This window comes from Talpa europaea (genome assembly GCF_964194135.1).
Source record: "Talpa europaea genome assembly, chromosome: 12".
Taxonomy (NCBI): domain Eukaryota; kingdom Metazoa; phylum Chordata; class Mammalia; order Eulipotyphla; family Talpidae; genus Talpa; species Talpa europaea.
In genome coordinates this window covers 4,657,353-4,681,890 of record NC_140079.1, presented here as the reverse complement: position 1 = coordinate 4,681,890, position 24,538 = coordinate 4,657,353, and the positions used below count along the sequence as shown (strand labels likewise).

The 24,538-nt window shown below is 43.2% G+C and overlaps 2 protein-coding genes across 2 annotated transcripts; both read left to right on the top strand.

Annotated features, from left to right (window-relative positions):
* Positions 1–1,164: 1,164 nt before the first annotated feature.
* LOC311180646 (olfactory receptor 7C1-like) lies at positions 1,165–2,434 on the top strand (the record flags this gene model as incomplete). The annotated part of the gene is made up of 1 exon (XM_084248560.1): positions 1,165–2,434. The coding sequence occupies exon 1, from the start codon at positions 1,595–1,597 to the stop codon at positions 2,432–2,434; it is 840 nt and encodes a 279-aa protein (XP_084104686.1). The 5' UTR covers positions 1,165–1,594.
* A 12,066-nt stretch (positions 2,435–14,500) lies between these two features.
* On the top strand, positions 14,501–15,403 carry LOC311182558 (olfactory receptor 7A10-like; the record flags this gene model as incomplete). Its single annotated transcript, XM_084251428.1, has 1 exon — positions 14,501–15,403. The coding sequence occupies exon 1, from the start codon at positions 14,582–14,584 to the stop codon at positions 15,401–15,403; it is 822 nt and encodes a 273-aa protein (XP_084107554.1). The 5' UTR covers positions 14,501–14,581.
* Positions 15,404–24,538: the final 9,135 nt, after the last annotated feature.

Below are 24,538 nucleotides of genomic sequence, written 5' to 3'. Positions count from 1 at the left end.
TATATGAATCTTTAAAAAAAAGAAAAATTTAGGGCCTCCCCTGGTGGCGCAGGAGGTTGAGAGATGCACTTTGATGCTGTCCGCAGCCTCTGCAGCACCGGTTCGATCCTGGCTGGCCGTCAAGGGTCCCACATGGCACAGCAGACCTCTCCTGTCATGCCTGCTGCTCCCCTAAGCAGTGTGTTTTGTCAGTCTGCCTGTTCTGTTCCCCTCTCTGTCTCTAGTGAATCCTCTCACCCTCCTGTGCATTTGGCCTGTACCCCTGTTCTTGTATAAATAAATAAATCTTTAAAAAAAAAGAAAGAAAATTTCAGATAACAGGCACAATCTCTATAAGATGAAATACATTAACTGAATGTATTCAAAATAAAATCATGCCATTTAAACTCATTTTTTATATTTTAAAATTTTAATTTATTTTAAATATATTTTTACATCGTCCTTCATTTTTTTCAATGTATGCTTTCTCATCTTAGTTATAGTCCCCATGAAATTCCCACCATCAATTCACCCATGTCCCATCACCTTAGTCCCTTGTGCTCTTCCCACTCATTTTGATCCAACTACCATCTTCCCTCCTGCAGAATGTCTCTAGTTATAGTTGCCTGTTCATTTTGATTTTCACTTTATTATAGTAAATTTTGTCCCTGATCCCTTATTTGTATCCTCTACATTCCTCCTGTAAGTGAGACCATCCCGTAGTTTTCTTTTTCTTTCTTGCTTATTTCAAGAGCATAACCCTTTCCAGCTCCATCCATTTTGCTACAAATGGCACGAGTTTATCTTTTTTGATTGTTGAGTATTATTCCATTGTGTTTATGAATGACAGCTTCTTGATCCAGTTGTCTATTTTGGGGCATTTGGGTTCTTTCCATAGCTTACATACTGTAAATAGTGCTGCCAAAAACATAGGGGTGCATGTGAACTTTGGAATAATATTTTTGTGTCCTTTGGGTAGATACCTAGGAGTAATTGCCGCATGATATGGAAGCTCCATCTTTAGCAGGTTGAGGAACCTCCACACAGCTTTCCATAGTGATTGGCCCAGTTTTCACTCCCACCAGCAGTGCAGGAGAGTTCCTTTAACAAAAACAAAGAGAAGGCCTACAGATTGGGAGAAAATTTTTGCACACAATACGAATGATAAGGGAGAGAACACAAAGATCTACAAAGAGGTGAGGAAACTCAACAAAAATAGAGTCAACAACCCAGTCAAAAAATGGGCAGAAGAGCTAGAAAGAGACTTTTCCAGAGAGGAAATGCAAATAGCCAGCAGGCATTGAAAAAATATTGAACATTACTTGTAATCAGGGAAATATAAATCAAACCACAATGAGATAACATCTTACACCAGTGAGAATGGCACAATAATAAAAAAAAAAAACAAGCAACAACAAATATTGGCAAGGATGTGGAGATAAACTCATTTCCTTATTGCTCTGCTGTGGTTAAGTTTACATCACTTCTGTCTCCATCCCCCAGGCTCACCAGCAACCTGGCACCAGGAAACCAAACCCATGCCACAGCGTTCACCCTTCTGGGGCTCTCAGAAGAGGCCTCGCTGCAGCCCCTCATCTTCTGGGCATTCTTGTCCATGTATTTGGTCACTTTCAATGGGAATCTCCTCATCATCCTGGCCATCGTCACGGACTCCCACCTGCACACCCCCATGTACTTCTTCCTCGCCAACCTGTCTTTTGCCGACGTCGGCTTCACCTCCACCACCGTCCCCAAGATGCTGCTGAACATCCAGACACGGAACAAAGCCATAACCTACGCGGGCTGTCTCAGCCAGGTGTTTTTCTCCATAATTTTTGTAGGAGTGGACAACTTCCTCCTGACAGCCATGGCCTACGACCGGTTTGTGGCCATCTGCCATCCCCTGCACTACACGGTCATCATGAACCCCCAGTTCTGTGGCCTCCTGCTTCTTGCATGCTGGGTGTTAAGTCTTCTGGATTCTCTATTACACAGCTTAATGGTTTTGCGACTGTCCTTTTGCTCACAGCTGCAAATCCCTCACTTCTTCTGTGACCTGGACCAGGTGGTCCAGCTTGCCTGTTCTGACACCTTCCTCAATGAGCTGGTGATATATTTAACAGCGGGGGTTCTGGCATTCATTCCTCTCAGTGGCATCCTTTTCTCTTACTCTAAGATTGTGTCCTCTGTTTTGAAAATCTCATCAGCGAGCGGCAGGTACAAAGCCTTCTCCACCTGCGGGTCTCACCTCTCCGTGGTCTCCCTGTTCTACGGGACGGCGCTCGGCGTGTACCTCAGCTCCACCACTACCCTCGACTCCAGGGACAATGCAATCGCCTCAGTGATGTACACAGTGGTCACCCCCATGCTGAACCCCTTCATCTACAGTCTCAGAAACAAGGACATAAAGCAGGCCCTGGGGAGGCTCTTCAGCTGCAGAGCAACCCCAACGTGACGGGGGCCGCTTCCTCAGATTGTCTGGTCGGGAGCAGCAGGGCTCACAGTCCATGGACTGAGTCATGATCCTGTCATCAGTCAGTCAGAGATAATCTGTGCTTTGTTTTATGTACACAGTTTAACCTCAGTTTTTTTTTATATATAATAAATATTATTTATTTATTTATTTTGGGTGGAACCCTTGCCGGTGGCCGGGGATTGAACTTGCGCTGCAGAGGCTGGGGCAGCCTCACAACCCAACACTCAATGGCTGCACCACCAGGGGAGGCCCTATTTGCTTAATTATTTTTAACTGGTATGAATACAGGGAAGTATTCAAAAAAAATCTGCATGACTTTTTCTTTAGTGAAATGTTGAAAACAGGAAATTGGGTACTTACAAAATAATAGAAAGATGGAGGAAAATATATACAACTCTATTGGGAAAAATAAGCAATTTACGGATTATCTGCAGAAATATCTTGTGATATCACAGTATCCATGGGTGTCCAGGGCTAAAACTCAGCTGTCCCTACTCCTGTCCTTTACTTCCTTCCTTTCAGTGCTTTGTTGTTGACCCATAATAATCCTGTTCATGTCATTTTGCTCAGGGTTTGTGTTTCATTTTTTCTTTCTTGTAGAAGAACTCCTGTCAGTTTTTATGGTGTGGTAGGCAGACCTGATGGGGATCAACTCCATTGGCTTCTCTGGGGAAGCTTTTATTCACATTCATAATTGAATAATTTTGCAGCATAGAGCATTCTTGGCGGGAAGTCTTTGTGTTTAGGATTATGAGCACTTCCTTCCTCTCCTTTCCTGGAGGGTGACTGGGAAACATCAGAGGAAAGCCTACCTTGGATGCCTTTGCAAATCCTCTTTCACTCAGGCCTCCTGTACATCTTTTCTTTTTTCTGATTTTTTCTGATTTAACAGTGGGGTGTCGTGGTGTAGGTCATTTTCACTTTGAAAGTTGAGTGTTGTCTGTACTTCCGGGACATTTGTGCTTATTTCACTCTCAGTTTGGAAAATTCTCAGCTGTAGTTTTTTGAAGAGTGTCACTCCTCTCTTCTCTGTTCACCTTCCGGATTATCCACGTCTATGGAGTCTGACATTTTTGTAGCGTTTCCTTTTTTTTCCTGTATCTGAGCCTCATTTCTCTCTGTTTTCCTAATTGGGTCATGTATATACTGGGATCTTCCATTTCTGAAGTTATTGTATTGGTCAGTTTAATTCTATTTAACACACTTCCTATATTTGTGTTCATTCACATTCAGTCTTTCGTGTTCTCTTAATCTTGTCCAGCTCTTTGGTGAAGACTCTCTGGTTCTTTTATCTTCTTTCAAAGGTCCTGCAGATGCCTCTCCGCATTTCAGTTGTTTTCCCATAACTCACGGTTGTATTTACTGTTGTTGCTCCACGTCACTGACACTCCTCGGCTTCTCTCTCCTGTATTAATGAACCAGAACTTCTGTTTTGCTGCTTTTTTTTTCCTCTTGTGCTCAGATGTTCCTTGAATTCTAAGTAATTATGTCACCTCATTTCCAGGTTTGTAGCTGGGGTGCTGTGGTGAGATTGTTTCTCTTCTAGTTTTCCTTGGTTTCAGGTGGAGGCAATGGGGAGTCTGGGACTTAAATATTGTCTCAGTTTGCTGAGACGTGAAATCTGTCACTTCCACCTCCACCCCTGTCAAACAGCATGTTCCAATTGGTCTTCAATTGTCCTCACCTCTCATTCCACCACTGTCTGGTACTTCCTGCCACAGGCTGAGTCTCCGGTTGCCTGGAGATGTGTCTAGTCCAAGGGTTCAATCTGTGGAATCAGGTGGCCCTCATATGTAAGGGGCACCAGCGTGGGCTGTGTGCACATTGCAGAGCTGTGGCCACAGGCAATGACACCACAGCCACCAGCCCTGCTGTCCTTGAGGGATCCGGGTTGCAAATGCTTCAAGTCTGCTTGATACGTTGCAAAGAAGTGCTGTGTTCTCTGTCCTACTGTCCTTTCTCTGCTCTGGGATCCATTAAGAAGCCATCTGGGATATGACTGAAAACTCTGATAGAAAACTCTGCTTGAAAACTCACACTGGTAGAGGGTGGTGATTTCTTTCCCTGTGCTGGCCACAGAGCTTACAGGGTCCCGGCCCGAAGAGGAAACACTTATATAGTGTTGATGGATATAAACTTGTGCATCTGTTATGGAAAGCTATAAGGAAATTCCTCAAACATTGAAGAATATAAGTCTCCTATGATGCAAATGTCTTACTTCTGAGAGTTTAGCTGGAAAATGCACACAAAACGCACTAATTCCAAGGTGTTTTCCATTCATGTTCACTGCAATGGTATTTACAATAGGCAAGAGGTAGAAAAAACCCAAGTGTCCACTGATTGACAAATGTCCAAAAAGATGTGGTATATGTATATAGCGGAACACTATTTATATTTGGAAGAACAAAAGGATAACAACAGAATGATCCTTTCTGAAACAAGCCCAACAGAGAAAGTCAAATACCATGTGATTTCACTCGTATGTAATAAAGAAAACAAATAAACCGATCATGTCCATAAAACAATATACACTTTTGGAATATATAAGAGCAATTAGTGGCTCACAGGAAGATTGCAGAAGGGAGGTGGTTCAATCAGAAATGAGGACGATGGTATAATGAAAGATAAATTTAAACTTTTAGAAGTGAACTTAATATTGCATATACATTAATAATAATTATTCAAACCTAAAATTTATATAACATTATATTGCAAGGTTACTTCAGTGTAATAAGTGGAAAGGTAATTCACAGGAAATGGAAAGAATTTAATGCAAGTGTCTCCTTTAATAAATAGCTTTGTATTAAAATTAACATCTGTTTCAAGGGAGAAAAATATATAAATTGTATTATGAATGAAAGAGGAGAAATCACAACAGACTCAGCAGAAATCAAGAGAATAATCAGAGATTACTATGAACACTTATATGCAAACAAACTCAACAATCTATAAGAGATGGACAAATTACCAGACGATATAATCATCCAAAGCTGAACAAAGAAGTAATAGAACAACTAAACAGAGCAATCACAAACAGCGGAATTGAGGAAGTAATGAAAGTCCTCCCCAAAAACAAAAGCCCGGGCCCAGACAGCTTCACAAATGAATTCGACCAAATGTTCAGCAATGAATTGGTGCCTATCCTGCACAAAATCTTTCAAAAAATTGAAAAAGAAGGAATACTACCAAATGTGTTCTATGAAGCGAACATTACACTAATACAAACCAAACAAAGACAGCACAAAAAAAGATAATTATAGGCCAATCTCCCTAATGAACACTGATGCAAAAATCCTTGCCAACAGAATCCAACAATGCATCAAAGGGATCGTACACCATGCTCAAGTGGGATTCATCCCAGGGGCACCAGGATAGTTCAACACATGAAAATCGATCAGTGTAATCCAACACATCAACAAAAATAAAAATAAAAACCATACGATCATATCAATAGATGCTAGGAAAGCATTTGACAAAGACCAACATCCATTTATGATGAAGGCCCTTGAAATTCTCGGGATAGAAGGAACATACATTAACATGATAAAAGCCATATAGGACAAACCCACTGCCAATATTAGTCTCAATGGTGAAAAGCTGAAGGCCTTTCCTTTAGGATCAGGAACAAGATAAGGATGTCCTCTCTCACCACTACTCTTCAATATAATACTGGAGGTCCCGTCAGGGTAATAGGACAAAAGAAAGATATACAAGGAATCCAGATAGGGAAAGAAGAAATAAAACTATCACTATTTGCTGATGATATCATAATATACATAGAGAACCTTAAAAACTCCACAGAAAAACTATTCAAAATAATCAACCAGTTCAGTAACTTAGCAGAATACAAAATCAACATGCAAAAATCAGTAGCCTTCTATACACAAACAATCAATTGGAAGAAGAATAAATCAAGAAAACCATCCTTTGTCAAGTTTGCTAACTAGGTATTGGCTTGCTTTCTGTGGACTGTGGTCCAAATTTTATTTAAAAAATTAAAAATAGTAACTTAAAGAATTAACTTATGTTTCAGAGTGAATAATGAAGATATTTTGCATTTTAAAATGAAATGTTAAATTACTGAATTATAGGACTCATAAAAATTAGGTACACATACTGCATGGGTCCCTTTATACATAATATACAAAACATGACATAAGCGTCAACTTGTTTCTTACATTATTTTTATAAAAGATGTCCCTAAAATCAGTTTTCTTGTGTCTTTTAGTATGGGGATAATAAACCAATATTCAGCTGGGTGTTTTGAGAATTAATTGCCTAGAAATAGTTATTATTTTAGGATGAGTTCCATTTATGTCCAATTTTTAGGCTTTTCAGCATACATGGATGTTGGATCTAACTGAAACACTAAACCAGTTCAGTTAAAGTGGCAGGATATAAACAAACAAAATCAGCTGTTTTCCTATATATAAACAATGAGTTAGAAGAAGAAAAATTAGGGACCTCCCTGGTGGCCCAAGGGGTTAAGACTCGACCTATGAAGCTATGTGCAGCCTCTGCAGCATGAGTTCAATCCCCAGCTGGCCAAGGAGCAACCCACATGGTGCAGCAGACCTCTCCTGACTCGCCCACTGCTACCCTCAGCAGTGTACTTCCGTCAATCTGCCTGTTCTGCTCCCCACTCTGTCTCTGGTGAATCCTCTCACCCCCCACCCTTCTGGCCTGTACCCCAGCTCTTGTATGCCTAAATAAATAAATCTTTTTAAAAAAAAAGTAGAAGAAAAATTAGGCATAGATCCCATTTACAATCACACCAGAATAAATAAAAGTTAAATATCTAGTTAGTAAACTTAACAAAGGATGTGAAGGGCCTGAATAATGAAAATTATAAGACTCTGTTAAAGTAAACAGAATAAGACACAAAGAAATAGTAACTTACTTCTTGCTCATGGATTGGAAAAATCAGTGTGGTCACAATGAACATCCTACACAAAGCATTATCTAGAGTCAGTGCAATCACATGAAATTATCAATGACACACTTTAAGAAATAAAATGCACATTACTGATTTTCATAAGGAACCACAAAAGACCCCACAGAGCAAACCAAATCTGACAATAAAAGGAAAAACGTTATAATTACAACACTAGACTTCGAACTATACTATAAAGCTATATGATTAAAATAACACTGGATAATGATAATGGTACGGGATGATGAACAGAGACCAATGGATAGAATCAAGACCCCAGAAATCATCAGACACATAGGAACAGTTAATCTACAAAATGGGAGCCAAGAACATACACCGGAGCGAGGAGCCTCTTCAGTAAATGGTATTGGGAAGACTGGACACGCATGCAAAGGATGACGCTAGATGACTCTCTCTCAAAACGCACAAAAATCAATTGAAGATTAATAAAAAGACTTTGTGGTAATACCGAAAACCATAACACATGTAGAAGAGAACTCTGCAATATAAGTTTCAGATGTGTTCGTGGAATCATCCCCGGCAGCAAGGGAAACCAAGGAGAACATAAATAATTGGGACTTTATCACCCAAATGCTCTGTACAGTCCAAGAAAACAGCACTACAGCAACAAGACACCTGCTGAAGGGGAGGGTGTATCTGAACAGCATAATTCTGAAAAATAAAGACGGATGAAGAACCTGGGCTGTTGAGGTCCTTCCTCCCCTGTTCCACAACAACAGACACAGACGGGTCCAGTTCACTGTGAGGCGCACAGCTGGCTGGGAGACATCTGTACGGAGAGGGAGGCTGTCAGGCCAAGCCCCGTGTGCCATTGGATTGTCTGATGTAACATCCCAGTTATTTCCCAGAACGTGCCTAACTTGCAAGTGACCTGCTGGGGTGAGAAAACATCCCTGTTGTGTTGTGTGGCAACAAAGTGGACACTGAGGACAAGAAAGTTAAGGAAACTCTATAATCTTTCAAGGAGATTTTCAGTACTGAGACGAGTCCATCAAAAGTAACTACAAGCCCTTCCTCTGGCTGCTAGAAGAGCAATGGGCGACCCTCCCTTGGAGTTCGTTGTGGGGCCTGCTCCTGCCTCCCCGGGGCTGTCACGGGCCCTGCTTTGGCAGTGAAGACTGGTCAGGATTTAGAGGTGGCTCAGACAACTGCTGCTCGGATGACGTGGTGACCTGTGAGGATGGGACACCCGGTGTCAGGAGTGGACTGTTGTGGGCAGCACCTCACGCTGGCAGCAGTGAAGCGTGTCAGCAGCTCCCTGTGCTCTAAGCAGGACACGTGCTTAGTCTCGGGGGTCAGAGGAGGCGCACGGGCTTCAGAGTGAGTGTGGCAGTTGCCAAAATCTTCACTCTTGGGCCCTGCACATTTGGCTGGTTAGGAACACAGGCGTTTCCTTCTGGAGTTTCAAACATAAGGCTGTGGCAGTCACATCACAGTAAAACAAAAAAGAAATTCTTGGTTGCTTTTGCAAAAGTGCCATGACAACAAGGAGTGTGGTTGCTAAAGTTTTATACAGAGGGCTCGGTTCTCTGCTTTATGAGAGAGGAACAGCACCACTGGACATATGATGGGGGTCTGTGCCCCAACTCATTTGTGCCTGATGATCCAGGGCACCGAGTCAAGTTGGGATCCTCAGCACAGATTTTTAATTTTTTTTTTATTTTATCTATTTTTTACATCATTTTTCCTTTCTTGCGCAATGTTTGCATTTTCATCTTGATTATGGTCCCCATGCAATTCCCAGCACATTTTGAAAACTTGAACACGGAATTAGAACAGGTGCTGGGTGGTTACAGCATGAAGGCCGGGGAGTAACAAAACTGGATGCACTTGACATCTAATCTAGTCTCTCGGGATCAGAGAATCATTAAGAAACTTTCCTTTTGCCCAATCCAGTGTCCACAGGGAAATCATGAGCTCATAGCGTGGAGCAGGACAGTTGTTGTGGCTAATGAGACCGCGTGGAGGGCGGTAAATACCCTGTCTCCCTCGGTCCCTCAGACTGTCCACCCCGGGCCCGGAGAGGACATGATTCCTGTCTGTGGAGCCCGACCTCTGCCCAGGGACCAGCCCTTGGCGCCCTCCTGAGATCCTGTCTGTGACACAGCCCAGATCCATCCTCAAGCGTCCAGGAGGGACTCACACGGCTACATGGAGAAGCCCCCCTCACAGCCCCCACCCAGGTGAGTCTCAGAGCCCAGCAGGCACTTGGGACAGATCCAGAGAAAATGCAAACTGAGAAGTTCTGCCTCAGGTCACAGAGATCAAACCAGGCCCAGGGACAAGAGGTTCCCTTGTTCTCTTGCTTGACTGACTCATCAATTATAATTAATTTACTTAATTTGTGACTCAAAACTGTCCACTGCTCTCAACAATACAGGGATGGTGCTGACAGTGAAGAGACAGGAAGGAAAATCTGTTAGGATGAGACTGAAGGAGGAGTGGGGGGCTTAACGTGGTTCCAGCAAAGTTAGGACAGATTCAGGAAGGTCTGGAGTTGAGGGAGCAGGAAATAAAGTGTTTAATGTGAAGGGGATGCATGGTGGCGGATGGGGTGTGTGACAGGTGATGTGTGTCAGAGAGCTCTAAACTAATGTGGGCAGATGACCTCACAGAGCAGATGAGGAGATGAACAGTGTGCAGGAGATGAACAGTAGACGAACAGTATTCCCTCATAGTAGGTGCTCACATAAGTTATACTTATTATTTAATTTCAATTGGGGATCTAAAGAGATTTACTTTGCAACCACTCCAGTACTCAAATCTGCATAGTTTTGCTTGTTAGTATTTTACTTTTTAAATTATAAATTGTGCTCATTCTTACAGTTTATTTACTAGGGCTCAGTATTTATTCTGGTGTGTGATTCCAATATCCAAACAGATTTGGAATTTCTCAAGATAAATATTTTGCACTCAATTCTCCCACATATGTATAGATTGTTGGGCAAAATGTTATAAAGTTTTCAATTTTGTTTGATCCTCATTTGGTTCTATTGTGTCCCACCATAGAGTTATATATCGGCTGTTTTCTTGCATTCTTAGTGATAAGCTATTGTACATATTGTGTTCATATGTCACATCTGTGTTTAGTCATTACTGTGTCTCCTCACACTATGATGTGATCTGTTGTATTTTCATTGAGATTTCACTGATATAAAACAGTGTGTACGTTGGAGAAAAACATGTACATTTGATATATTTATATTGCAGTATGATTCCAGTTAGCACAAGCTAACACTCTATCAATACACACAAGCGATATTTATTTTTGAAACAAAATGATTCAGAAATAATCTCTCGGCAATTTTGAAGGTTACAAGGAATGACTGTTGACTATGTCACACTGTAGTAGATTCCAGAACCTTATTCATCCAGCAGCTTCAAGTGCGTATCCTCAAACAACCTCTTCCCAATTCCCCACCCTAGTCCGTGGAAGCAATTTAAGTCTGTTTCAGATGCGCACACACAAGTGATATCCAGTATTTGCAGTTCTCTGACTCCCATCAAGGAGCAGGATGTTCTTAGGTGCTCATGTTGTCACAAAAGGCAGGGTGTCCTTCTTTCTCTTGACTAATATTATTTGATATTTTATTATATAGAATGTGTATTATAATAACACAATATCCTGTGCATGTATTACACATTATATGTTTTACATAATCCATGTATATTGATTTGGACAATTAAGAGCAATACTATATACATATATATATATATAGCACATATATACTTTATATCTATACATGTACACATTATTTTATTTATTTATCCACTGATGGACTCATAGTTTATTTCTAGATTTTGGCTCAACAAACATGGGGTGCGGATAACTATTCCAAGTCCTGTTTTCATTGCCTTTGTACATGTATGAACACATCACGGGGGAGTCTATCTGCTATTTTGAGGCACCTCTGTTTGCTTATCCACTGTGGCTAACATGGTTTATTATCCCACCGACAGCACCCCAGGGAACTCTGTGTCCCACTCCTAGTGCTGACCTTTGGTCATCTCCCTGCGTGCTCTGTCAGTAGCTGTGAGGTGAGGCTCCTGGTTCGGATTTGCATTTCCCTGGTGAGTGATCCTGAGCACCCCCTCATGTGCTTGCTGACCATCTAGGTGTCTCCTCTGGAAAACACATATTTAAGAGCTCTCTGGTATTTGCATAGGCAATGACTTCCTTGTGACATGAAAAATAAGAAGCCACATGTGGTGCTACATAAACTGAAAAGCTTTTGCATACAAGAGAGACAAAGGGACACTGGGCAGCCAATTTGCTCCTAAAAACAGCCCCCACCTTCCCATCTCCTGGATCACATTCTTCTGTATTCAAATGACAAATGATATTTTCCTCACGCATATTGGAATCCATTTTTGTTTATCTAGGTTTATCTCCCAATTAGCTTTTTCCAGTCAGAGTTGAGGGTAACTGGGTCCTGCCAAGAAGCAGATGGTACAAAGGAACTGACCCTGACAGGATGCTGTTCACACGCAGGGCAGTGGGCCACACTTGCTGCGGGTGGGAGTGCAGCCTGGACCAGCCCTCACAGAGAGCAGTGAGGACTCGTCTCACACAGTAAACATGGATCTGCCATTTGACCCAGTCATTCCACTCCTAGGCATCTGTCTATGATATTCAAAAAGCTAACTGCAAAGAAAACTTGCACTGCCTAGTTTATTGCAGCCCTATACATTATAGCTGACACATCCTGACATATGAGCAGATCAAGAAGATGTAGTATATACACACCATGGAATACTACTCAGCGATCAAAAAGACAAACTTTAGCCATTTGTGGCACATGGATGGAGCTTGAAATCATGATGCCAGGTGAAATAAGTCATGAGAAAGATAAATATCAGACGGTGTGACTGATGTGTGGAATATAAAGAAACTAAATTAACAGATGAAGACAAGGTTAGAAACTAACACTTGCTAACTGACTACAGAGCTGAGACACCAGCAGGGGAGGCCGGGGGAAGGGGAAGAAGGAGGTGGGAGAGAAGCACCATGGTCTGCAGTGGTGAACATGGGTGAGAGGGTGTGGGTGCACTATGGTGGCCATACCTGGAGGGGGTTCCTTGGTACTCCCTCAGTTACAAAACAATAAATGAATAAATAAGGACACAAAAACCAAGGTTCTCCGTTGTTAGGTATTCAGTGTGTTAAATTGCAGAAGGGCCTCCCTGTTGGCGCAGGCGGTTGAGCGCAGCGCTGTGAAGCTGTCTGCAGCCTCTGCAGTGCCAGTTCGATCCCCACTGGCCTCAGAGCAACCCACATCGTGAGCAGACCTCTCCTGTCTCACCCTCTGCTCTGCTCAGCACTGTGGATTTCCTCAGTCTGCCTGTTCTGTTCCCCGCTCTGTCTCTGGTGAATCCTCTCACCCTCCTGCACAAGTGGCCTGTACCCTGGCTCTTATATAAATAAAATAAATCTTTAAAAAATGCAGAAGAAAATAGCAACTTTCTTTACAATTCTGGAGAGCTGATTCTTTGAAAGGCAAACCACTTCCTATTTTCATTGTCCTTAGTTATTTGATTTCCAATCTCAGCTCTGCCTCAGTGCACAGGACAAAATGCCCTAAGTGCGGATCCGAAAATGTGTGTGTGGCTAAAATAAGGGGAATAAGCCTTACTGCAGGTAAAGGGACGCACAGATTGGACATCTATCCCAAGTCGAAGCTGTCTTCTGTGATCAAACAGTCAGAATTTAGATTAAATGTGAGAGAAAGAAATGATAGTTTATAGAGGGATTTGAATTACAGATAATTTATACATGTAGGACTACTGTTCACACCTAGGCACATGCATGTAACACAATCTACACACCAGAAAATCAGCAAATGTACAATGTCATGAGGCATCAGGATGTCCGGGCCTCCTGCCCACTCTCTCATCTCACCCCCAACCGGGAGTGCCCCCTCTTGTCACAGCATACTTCTGGGATCTGTAACTGTGCCAGGAACGCTCCTGTACTGACATCTTTTTCTAGAGATTACCCCAAACCCGAATGTTCTTTTCTTGGATATATTGTTACCACGTGATATCTCCTTCATTAAAAATCCTGATGACTTCATATTTTTGTTCAAAGTCTCCTAATTGGAAGTGGTTATATAAGCTTCCTCTAGATTCTACCTCCTCATCCAACTGCATTATTTTAATTAAGAATAATAATCACCATATGAAATATTATTTATAGAGACCACACACATACTTAAAGAAAACTTGCTTGGGGACAGGATTTTATTTCTTTAAAAAAAAAGATTTATTTTTTTTTATGATTTATGCATAGAAGAGCTGGCCAGCAGGACAGAGGTGCAGAGGATGAGAGGACTCACCAGAGACAAGGTTGGGGAGCTGGACAGCAGATCTACTGAGATCCACTGCTGAGGGGAGCAGCTGGCACAACAGGAGAGGTCTGTTACACCATGTGGGTCAGCAACCTGGCCGGGGATGGAATACAGGCTGTCTGGGTGGAAGCCCTGAGACATAACCGCTAGGCCATCAGGGAGGACCCAGAGCTAGGATTTTTCAAAGTTGGTCTCACTGCTTTTTCTGCATGATTCCAACAATATTTGGATAATATAATTGGTCAAACGTATTTAAAAGAAAATCTCAAGGCCTCCCTGATGGCGCAAGGGGTTAAGATGTAACCTATGAAGCTATCCACAGCCATTGCAGCATGAGTTTGATCCCTGGCCAGGGATCTACCCACCCATATGGCGCAGCAGACCTCTCCTGTCTCCCCGCTGCTCCCCTCAGCAGTGTATTTCAGTCATACTGCCTGTTCTTTTTAAAAAGAAAAATGAAAATCTCAGGAAATTTTTAAAGACAATTTGGACTTGGAATATATTTGTATTAGATGTAGGAATGGCTAATTTTTTTCAGCATCAAGAGAAGGTGGGTCATTAACAGCCTTGAAAATTTCAGGTAAAAGGCACTAGGTCTATAACATCAAATTCATTAACTGAACGTATTCAAAATAAAATCATTTAAATTTAAACTCATGTCTTGACTGCTCTGCTGTGGTTAAGTTTACATCACTTCTGTCTCCATCCCCCAGGCTCACCAGCGACCTGGCGCCAGGAAACCAAACCCACCCCACAGCGTTCACCCTCCTGGGGCTCTCAGAAGAGGCCTCGCTGCAGCCCCTCCTCTTCTGGGCATTCTTGGCCATGTACTTGGTCACGGTCACTGGGAATCTCCTCATCATCCTCGCCATCATCACGGACCCCCACCTGCACACCCCCATGTACATCTTCCTCTTCAACCTGTCCTTTGCCGACATCTGCTTCACCTCCACCACCGTCCCCAAGATGCTGCTGAACATCCAGACACAGAACAAAACCATCACCTACGCGGGCTGTCTCAGCCAGCTGTTTTTCTCATTACTCTTTGCAGGTGTGGACAACTTCCTCCTGACAGCCATGGCCTATGACCGGTTTGTGGCCATCTGCCATCCCCTGCACTACATGGTCATCATGAACCCCCAGTTCTGTGGCCTCCTGCTTCTTGCATCCTGGGTGTTAAGTCTTCTGGATTCTCTATTATACAGCTTAATGGTTTTGCGACTGTCCTTTTGCTCACAGCTACAAATCCCTCACTTCTTCTGTGACCTGGACCAGGTGATCCAGCTTGCCTGTTCTGACACCTTCCTCAATGAGCTGATGATATATTTAGCAGCGGGTGTTCTGGCGATCATCCCTCTCAGTGGCATCCTTTTCTCTTACTCTAAGATTGTGTCCTCTGTTTTGAAAATCTCATCAGCGAGTGGCAAGTACAAAGCCTTCTCCACCTGTGGGTCTCACCTCTCCGTGGTCTCCATGTTCTATGGGACGGGCCTCGGCGTGTACCTCAGCTCTGCCTCTACCCACGACTCCAGGGACAGTGCAATCGCCTCGGTGATGTACACAGTGGTCACCCCCATGCTGAACCCCTTCATCTACAGTCTCAGAAACAGGGACATAAAGCAGGCCCTGGTGAGACTCCTCAGCTGAAGACAGCCCAACGTGATGGTGTTTCTACCCTCAGATTGTCTGGTCGGGTGCAGCAGGGCTCATATTCCATGGACTAAGTCATGATCCTGTCCTCAGTTAGTCAGAGATAATCTGTGTTTGTCTTATGTACATAGTTTGATATGTTTTTTTATACATTATAAATATGCTTTCTGTATTTCCTTAATTATTTTTTACTGCTCTGAATACTGGAGTCAGTACTAACAAAAGCATACTGTACTTGAATTTTTCTTTAGGAAAATTTTAAAACAAAAAGTTGGCATTTACAAAATAATAAAAACAAATGGAGCAAAAATATGTACAACCGTGTCAGGTGAAAACAAGCAACTTACTGATGATCTCCAGAAAAATCTTGTCATATCACAGCATCCACGCGTGTTCAGGATCAATATTCAGCTGCCCCTGATTTCTGTCCTTTACTTCCATTCCTTCGGTGATTTTGTGTAGACCTGTAATATTTCTGTTTGTGTCATTTTGCTCAGGGCTTTGTGAGCTAAGGCTCAGTTTTTCTTCCTTACAGAAGAACTCTTGTCAGCTTTTTTGTCAGGCAGGCAGACCAGACAGTGATAAACTCCATTGGCTTCTCTGTCTGGGAAGCTTTTATTGACATTTACATTTGAATAATTCTGCAGGATAGAGTATTCCTGCCTGGAAGTCCTTGCATTCATTCCTCTTCTTTCCTGGAGATGGACAGGGGGAAATCAGAGGAGAGCCTCATTTGGGGCCTTTGCAAATGATCTTTTACTCAGGCCTCCTGTAAATTCTTCTCCTTTTGGCGATTTTTTATAACTTAACATTGCGGTGTCAGGTGTAGGTCATTTTCAATTTGAAATTGGGGTGTCATCTCTACATCCTGGACATTCCTGCTTATTTCATTCTTTAGGTTGGATAATTCTCAGCCATGATTTTTTGGAAAAGCCTCCCTCCTCGCTTCTTTCTTCACCTTCTGGATTATCCTCTATACTTAATTCTAATTGAGTCTGACATTGTTTGTAGCATTTCCTTATTTTTCCTGTGTCCTTGAATCATTTCTCTCTGTTTTCCTAACTGGGTGATTTATCCATTTGGATCCTCTATTTCTGAAGTAAATGTGTTTGCCAGTTTAATTGTATTTAAAACATTTTCTATATTGTGTTCATTTACAGTCAAACACTGTGTGTGTCTTAATATTGTCCATCTCTTTGGTGAAGACCCTCCGGTTCTTTTATCTACTTTCCAAGGTCTCGCAGCTGCGTGTCTGCCCTGAGTCACCTCCCATAACTCACGGGTGTATTTAATGTTGTTGCTCCACGTCACTGAGACTCCTCTGCTTCTCTCTCCTGTATTTATGAGCCAGAACTTCTGTTCTGCTACTTTTTTCACTTCTTATGCGCAGATGTCCTTGATTTCTAAGTATTGATGTCACCTCATTTCCAGGTGTACAGCTGGGGTCCTGGGGGTCAGTTTGATTGTTTCTCTTCTAGTTCACCTTGGCGTGAGGTGGGCGGTGGGGAGTCTGGGGCTTAAGATCTGTCTCAGTTTGTTGAGACGTGAACTCTGTCACCTCCACCTCCTCCTCTCTATCCGCAGCAGCTCCAAATGTTCTTCAGTTGTCGGAACTTCTCTCCCCACCTCCCTATAGTTGTTCCTTCCATGGATTGAGTCTCCTGGTGACTGGAGCTGGGTCTAGTCCACAGGGTTCCATCTCTGGACTCAGCTGGCCTGGATATGAAGGGGGCACCTACGTGGGTCTGTGCCCATTGCACAGTTGTGGCCACAGACAGTGGCCACAGGCAATGACCACACCACAGCCACCAGCCCTGCTGTCCATTGAGGGCCCCAGGTTGCAAATGCTGCAAGTCTGCTTGCTACTTTGCAAAGAAGTACTGTGTTCTCTGTCCCACCCGCTCTGGGATCCATTATGAAGCCATCTGGGCTCTGTCTGAAAACTCTGATCTCCTCACTCTGGTAGTGGGTGGAGATTTCCTTTCCTGTGCTGGTCACTGAGCTCACAGGTTCCCTGCCGGAAGAGGAAACACTTATGTAATTTTGGTGGAAGGGATACTTGTGCATCTGTTCTGGAAGCAGTATGGAAATTCCTCAAAAATGGAATAAGAGTTCCCTATAACCCAATTGCCTACTTCTGATTATGTAGCTGGAAAATATACACAAAATCTACTATTCAAAGAGGTGTGTGTCACCCATGTTCACTGCAGTAGAATTAACAATAGTCAAGAGGCAGAAACTATCCAAGAATCCACTGATCAACAAATGGCCATAATGATGTGGTATATGTAGATAATGGAAAACTATTTATTTAGATATTAAAAAGATGACATTGTGACATTTGCAACAAGAGAAGGGAAACAACAGAATTATCCTTACTGAAATAAGCCAAGCAGAGAAAGTCAAATACCATGATTTCACTCAGGTGTGATAAAGGAAACAAACAGATCATGTGAATAAAACAAAATAAGAAAAATTAATGGCTAACAGAAAGATGGGGTAAGGGCGGTGTTTAAATCAGAAACTGAGGACAATGGTATAATGTAAGATAAATTTGAACTTTTTAAAAAAAATACATATTTTTTCAATTTATTTATACAAGAACGAGGGTACAGGCCAGATGCGCGGGAGGGTGAGAGGATTCACCAGAGACAGAGTGGAGAGCACAGCAGTCAGATTGACGAAATACACTGCTGAGGGGAGCAGCGGGAGGGACAGGAGAGGTCTGCTGCGCCATGTGGGACCCTCGCTGGCCAGGCAGGATCAAACCGGCATTGCTAGGCTGTGGTCAGCTTCACAGCGCTGTGCTCAACCACTGCGCCACCAGGAGAGGCCCAAATTTGAACTTTTAGCAATGAACTAAATGTTGCTTATACCTATGTTGATTAATAATCATGTATATCTGAAATGTATATAATGTTGTAATGCAAGGTTACTTCAGTGTAATAAATTGAAAGCTAAACTCAAAGGAAATGGAAAGAGTGTCTCCTTCAATAAATAGCTTTATATTAAAATTAACTTATGTTTCAAAGTGAATTATAAAGCTATTTTGCATTATAAAATAAAATGTGAAATTACTGAATGGGAATAGCCATAAAAAATTAGGCACACATACTACATGGGTCCCTTTATACATAATACACATTAGGTTACACAAGATTGAATATCTTTCTTAAATTATTTTTTTTAAAGATGGCCCTAAGTCAGTTTTCTCTTGTCTAATAGTGTGGGAATAATAAACCAATATTCACGTGGCTGTTTTGAGACAAGTGCTTGTAAATAGTGGTTAGTATTTTAGGATGAGTTCCATTTATGTCCAGATTTTAGGGTTTTCAGCATACCTTGATTTGGATCTAATGATATAATAAACCAGTTCAGTTAAGGTGGCAAGATATACACACAAACAAAATCAGCTCCCTTCCTATATATAAACAATGAGGTAGGTGAGAAAAAAAACAAGAAATTGATCCCACTGGCAATCAAACAAAAATAAATAAAAGTTAAATACCTAGTTAGTAAACTTAACAAAGGATGTGGAGGGCCTGTATAAAGAAAACTATAAGACTGTCAAAAGAGATACAAAAAGACACGAAGAAATGTCTAGTTATTTCTTGTTCATGGATTGGAAGAATCAATGTGGTCACAATGAACATCCTACACAAAGCACTACACAGAGTCAACACAATCCCATGGAATTATCAGTGACACACTTTAAGGAATAAAACATACATTACTGAAATTCACATAGAACCACAAAAGACCCTGGACAGCAAAGCAAATCTGACCAAAAAAGGGAAAATGTCATTATTAAACCAGACTTCAAACTACACTATAAAGCTATAATAAGTAAAACAATCCTGGATGATTAAAATGGTCTGGAACAATGGGATAGAATCAAGACCCAGAAACAAACCAGACTTATAGGAACAGTTACTCAACAAAACAGGAGCCAAGAACATACACTGGAGCAAGAAGCCTCTTCAGGAAAAGGTATTGGGAAAACTGGACACACATGCAGAAGAATGAAACTAGATGACTAGATGACTCCATCTCCACATCCCCAGTGTATTTCGTGGCAATAAAGTGGACATTGAGGACAGAAAACTTAAGGAAAATCGTTTGTCTTCCAAAAGAACTTTCAGTACTGACAGGAGTCCATCAAAAGGAACTACAAGTCGATCCTCTGGCTGCTAGAAAAGCAAAGGGAGACCCTCACTGGAGTTCGCTGTCATGCCTGCTCCTGCCTCACCAGGGGCTGTCACGGACCCTGCTTTGGCAGTGAAGCCTGGGCATGATTTAGAGGTTGCTCAGACAACTGCTGCTGGGGATGAGTATGGTGACCTGTGAGGATGGTGACACCCAGTTCAGGAGTGGAATCTGTGGGCAGCCCCCAGTGCTGGCAGTGGCACAGCACGTTAGCACTTCCCTGTGCTGCTAAGCAGGACACCTGCCTACTCTTTGGGGGGCTGAGGAGGTCCACGGGCTTCAGAGGGAGTGTGGCCGCTACAAAAATCTTTGCCCTTTAGACCTGCATATCAGCTGGTTAGGAACACATTCGTTGCCTTCTGGCGTTTCAAAATAAGGCTGCTGCAGTAACATCGAATAAAAACAAAGAAGAAATTCCTAGTTGCTTTTGCAAAAGTGCCATGACAACAAGGAGTGTGGTTGCTAAGGTTTTATTTAGAGGAACTCGGTTCTCTGTTTTACGAGAGAGGAATAGCACTGTTGGACCTATTCAGGGGTCTGTGCTTGTACCGCACTTGTGACTTGATGATCCAGGACATCAAGTCAAGACGGGCTCCTCAGGCACAGACATTTGGAAAACTTGAACACAGAGTGAGAATAAGGTGCTGGATGGTCACAGAAGAGGAGTAACAAAAACTGGATGCACTTGACATCTAATCTAGTCTCTCAGGATCAGAGAATCATTAAGAAACTTTCCTTTGTCCAGTCCAGTGTCCACAGGGAAATCTTGAGCTCAGAGCGTGGAGCAGGAGAGTGAGGTGTGGCTAATGAGACCGCGTGGAGGGCGGTAAATACCCTGTCTCCCTCGGTCCCTCAGACTGTCCAACCCGGGACCGGAGAGGACATGATTCCTGTCTGTGGAGCCCGACCTCTGCCCAGGGACCAGCCCTTGGCGCCCTCCTGAGATCCCGTCTGTGACACAGCCCAGATCCATCCTCAAGCGTCCAGGAGGGTCTCACACGGCTACATGGAGAAGCCCCCCTCACAGCCCCCACCCAGGTGAGTCTCAGAGCCCAGCAGGCACTTGGGACAGATCCAGGGAAAATGCAAACTGAGAAGTTCTGCCTCAGGTCACAGACATCAAACCAGGTCCAGGGACAAGAGGTTCCCTTGTTCTCTTGCTTGACTGACTCGTCAATTTATAATTAATTTACTTAATTTGTGACTCAAAACTGTCCATTGCTCTCAACAATACAGAGATGGTGCTGACAGTGAAGAGACAGGAAGGAAAATCTGTTAGGATGAGACTGCAGGAGGAGTGGGGGGCTTAACTTGGTTCCCAGCAAAGTTAGGACAGAGCCAAGAAGTTCGGAGTTGAGGCAGCAGGTAACAAGGTGTTATTTTTTCTTGATCCCTTAATTGGTTCCATACATTCCTCCTATAAGTGAAACCGTTTGGTATTTTTCCTTTTCCTTCTGGCTTATTTCGCTGAGCATGATCCCTTCCAGCTCCATCCATGTTGCTGCAAATGGCCTGAGTTTATCTTTTTTGATGGCTGAGTAATATTCCATCGTGTATATGTACCACCAACTCTTGATCCAGGCATCTATTTTTGGGCATTTGGGTTGATTCCATAGCTTAGCTGTTGTAAGTAGTGCTACAATAAACACAGGGGTGCAGGTGTCCTTTTGAATTAAGGTTTTTGTGTCCTTTGGGTAGATTCCACTGCCTGTTTTGACTGCGGTTTGTATTTGGGATTAACCCCTGATACATGTGCTGGCAACTATCATCCACCATTCCGCAGGCTCTTGTTTGCTTCTGTGATTTTCTTTTAGATTCACAAATTTCTGGTTTACTTCATCCCGCTGGTTTCTCTGCTTCCATCTCCCTTGCTGCTGGGCTGTGTCCCTGGGGCCTGCTCTGGCTGATGTCCTGGTGGGTGTCCCTATGTTTTCTTTTGTTTCATGGCATTGGTGCTTATATCTTTAATCCATTTTGAATTAATTATTGTATGTGGAGTTAATCTTATATTTTTATTCATCAAACAAACCCACACTTGTTCATAGGTGGGTGATTCAAGAGAGAAAAATCAGCGGGGTTAAGCACCACACTGTGAAGCTGTCCACAGCCTGTCAACATGAGTTTGATCTCCCAGCTGGCCAGGGAGCTACCCACATGGCATGGAGACCTCTCCTGACTTGCCCGCTGCTCCCCTCAGCAGTGCAGTTCAGTCACTCTGCCTGCTCTGCTCCCCACTCTGCCTCTGGTAAATCCTCTCACCCTCCCGCATGTCTGACCTGTACCCCAGCTCTTGTATGTATAAATAAATGAATCTTTAAAAAAACAAAATGAATAAAAGACTTTGATGTAAGACCCAAAGTGATAACACACATAGAAGAAAAAGTGGGCAAAACACTCTTCAAAATAAATTTCAGATGTGTTTGTGGAATCCTCCCCAGCAGCAAGGGAAACAAAGGAGAACATGAATAACTGGGACTGGATCAACCAAAATGCTCTGTGCAGCACAAGAACACAGCACTACAGCACAAGGACGGCCCACTCTAGGGAGGACATATTTGCCCAGCGTAATTCTGACAATTAAAGACACACAAAGAACCTGGGTGTTGAGGCCCATCCTCTCCTGTTCCACACCACAGAGACATGCCAAGTTCAACGTGAGGTACCCAGCTGGTTAGGACACATCTGGTGGACAGAGAGAGGGTATTGGTGCAAGGCCAGTGAGTCATTAGATTCTCTGATGTAACATCGAATTATTTCCCAGAACCTGCCTAACGTGCAAAGAGACCTAGTCGGGGGTGTGAAAACATCCCCATTGTGTTGTGTGGCAACAAAGTGGACACCAGGATAGGAAAATTAAGTATACTAAGGACAAGAAAGTCTCACAACAAAGTGGATACTAAGGACAAGAAAGTTAAGGAAACTCTACAGTCTTCCAAAGAAGATTTTCAGTACCGAGGCGAGTCGTCACAGTCACCACAAGCCCTTCCTCTGGCTGCTATAAGAGAAATGGGCGACGACCCTTGGAGTTCATTGTGGCGCCTGCTCCTGCCTCCCTTGGGGGCTGTCACGGGTCCTGCTTTGGCAGTGAAGACTGGTCAGGATTTAGAGGTTGCTCAGACAATAGCTGCTCGGATGACGTGGTGACCTGTGAGGGTGGGGACGCCCGGTGTCAGGAGTGGACTGTTGTGGGCAGCACCTCACTCTGGAAGCAGTGAAGTGTATTAGCAGCTCCCTGTGCTGCTAAGCAGGACACATGCTTAGTCTCGGGGGTCAGAGGAGGCGCACGGGCTTCAGAGTGAGTGCGGCAGTTACCAAAATCTTCACTCTTGGGCCCTGCACATTTGGCTGGTTAGGAACACAGGCGTTTCCTTCTGGAGTTTCAAACATAAGGCTGCTGCGGTCACATCACAGTAAAAACAAAAAAGAAATTCCTATTTGTTCTTGCAAAAGTGCCATGACAACAAGGAGTGCGGTGGCTAAAGTTTTATATAGAGGGCTCGGTTCTCAGCTTGACGAGAGAGGAACAGCACTACCGGACAAATGATGGGAGTCTGTGCCCCCAACATATTTGGGCCTTGATGATCCAGAGCATCGTGTCAAGTTGGGATCCTCAGCACAGATTTTTAATTTTTTTTTATTTTATGTATTTTTTACATCATTTTTCCTTTCTTGCACATTGTTTGCATTTTCATCTTGATTAAAGTCCCCATGCAATTCCCAGCACATTTTGAAAACTTGAACACGGAATTAGAACAGGTGCTGGGTGGTTACAACATGAAGTCCGGGGAGTAACAAAACTGGATGCACTTGACATCTAATCTAGTCTCTCGGGATCAGAGAATCATTAAGGAACTTTCCTTTTGCCAAATCCCGTGTCCACAGGGAAATCATGAGCTCAGAGCTTGGAGCAGGAGAGTGAGGTGTGGCTAATGAGGCGGCGTGGAGGGCGGTAAATACCCTGTCTCCCTCGGTCCCTCAGACTGTCCAACCCGGGACCGGAGAGGACATGATTCCTGTCTGTGGAGCCCGACCTCTGCCCAGGGACCAGCCCTTGGCGCTCTCCTGAGATCCTGTCTGTGACACAGCCCAGATCCATCCTCAAGCGTCCAGGAGGGACTCAGACGCTACATGGAGAAGCCCCCCTCACAGCCCCCACCCAGGTGAGTCTCAGAGCCCAGCAGGCACTTGGGACAGATCCAGGGAAAATGCAAACTGAGAAGTTCTGCCTCAGGTCACAGAGATCAAACCAGGCCCAGGGACAAGAGGTTCCCTTGTTCTCTTGCTTGACTGTTCTTCAATTTTTAATTTACTTATTTTTGGACTCAAAACTGTCCACTGCTCTCAACAATACAGAGATGGTGCTGACAGTGAAGGGACAGGAAGGAAAATCTGTTTGGATGCGACTGAAGGGGGAGTGTAGGGCTTAACGTGGTTCCAGCAAAGTCAGGACACAGCCAAGAAGGTTTGGAGTTGAGGCAGCAGGAAATAAAGTGTTAAATACAAAGAGGATGACGGGAGTGGATGGGGTGATGAGCAGGGCATCTGTGTTGGAGAGATCCAGGGTAATGGGGGCAGATGGCCTCACAGAGCAGCTGAGGAGAGGAACAGTGTGTAGTGTCCCTCACAGCAGGTGCTCACAGAAGTCATCCTTTTTCTTCAATGTCTGTTGGGGGAGACTGAAGAGTCTGACTTTGCCACCACTCTAGTACTGGCAAATTTGCATAGCTTTGCTTGTTAGAACTTTGCTTTTTTAAATTACAAATAGTTCTCATTCTTACAGTTTATTTACTTACAGCCTGAGCTTTTATTGGTTTTCTTTCCAATATTGAAATAGAATGGGAGCCTTTCACAATAAATACTTGGCAGTTAATTCTCCCATATATGTAGAGATTGTTGTACAAAATGTTTGAAAGTTTACAATTTGCG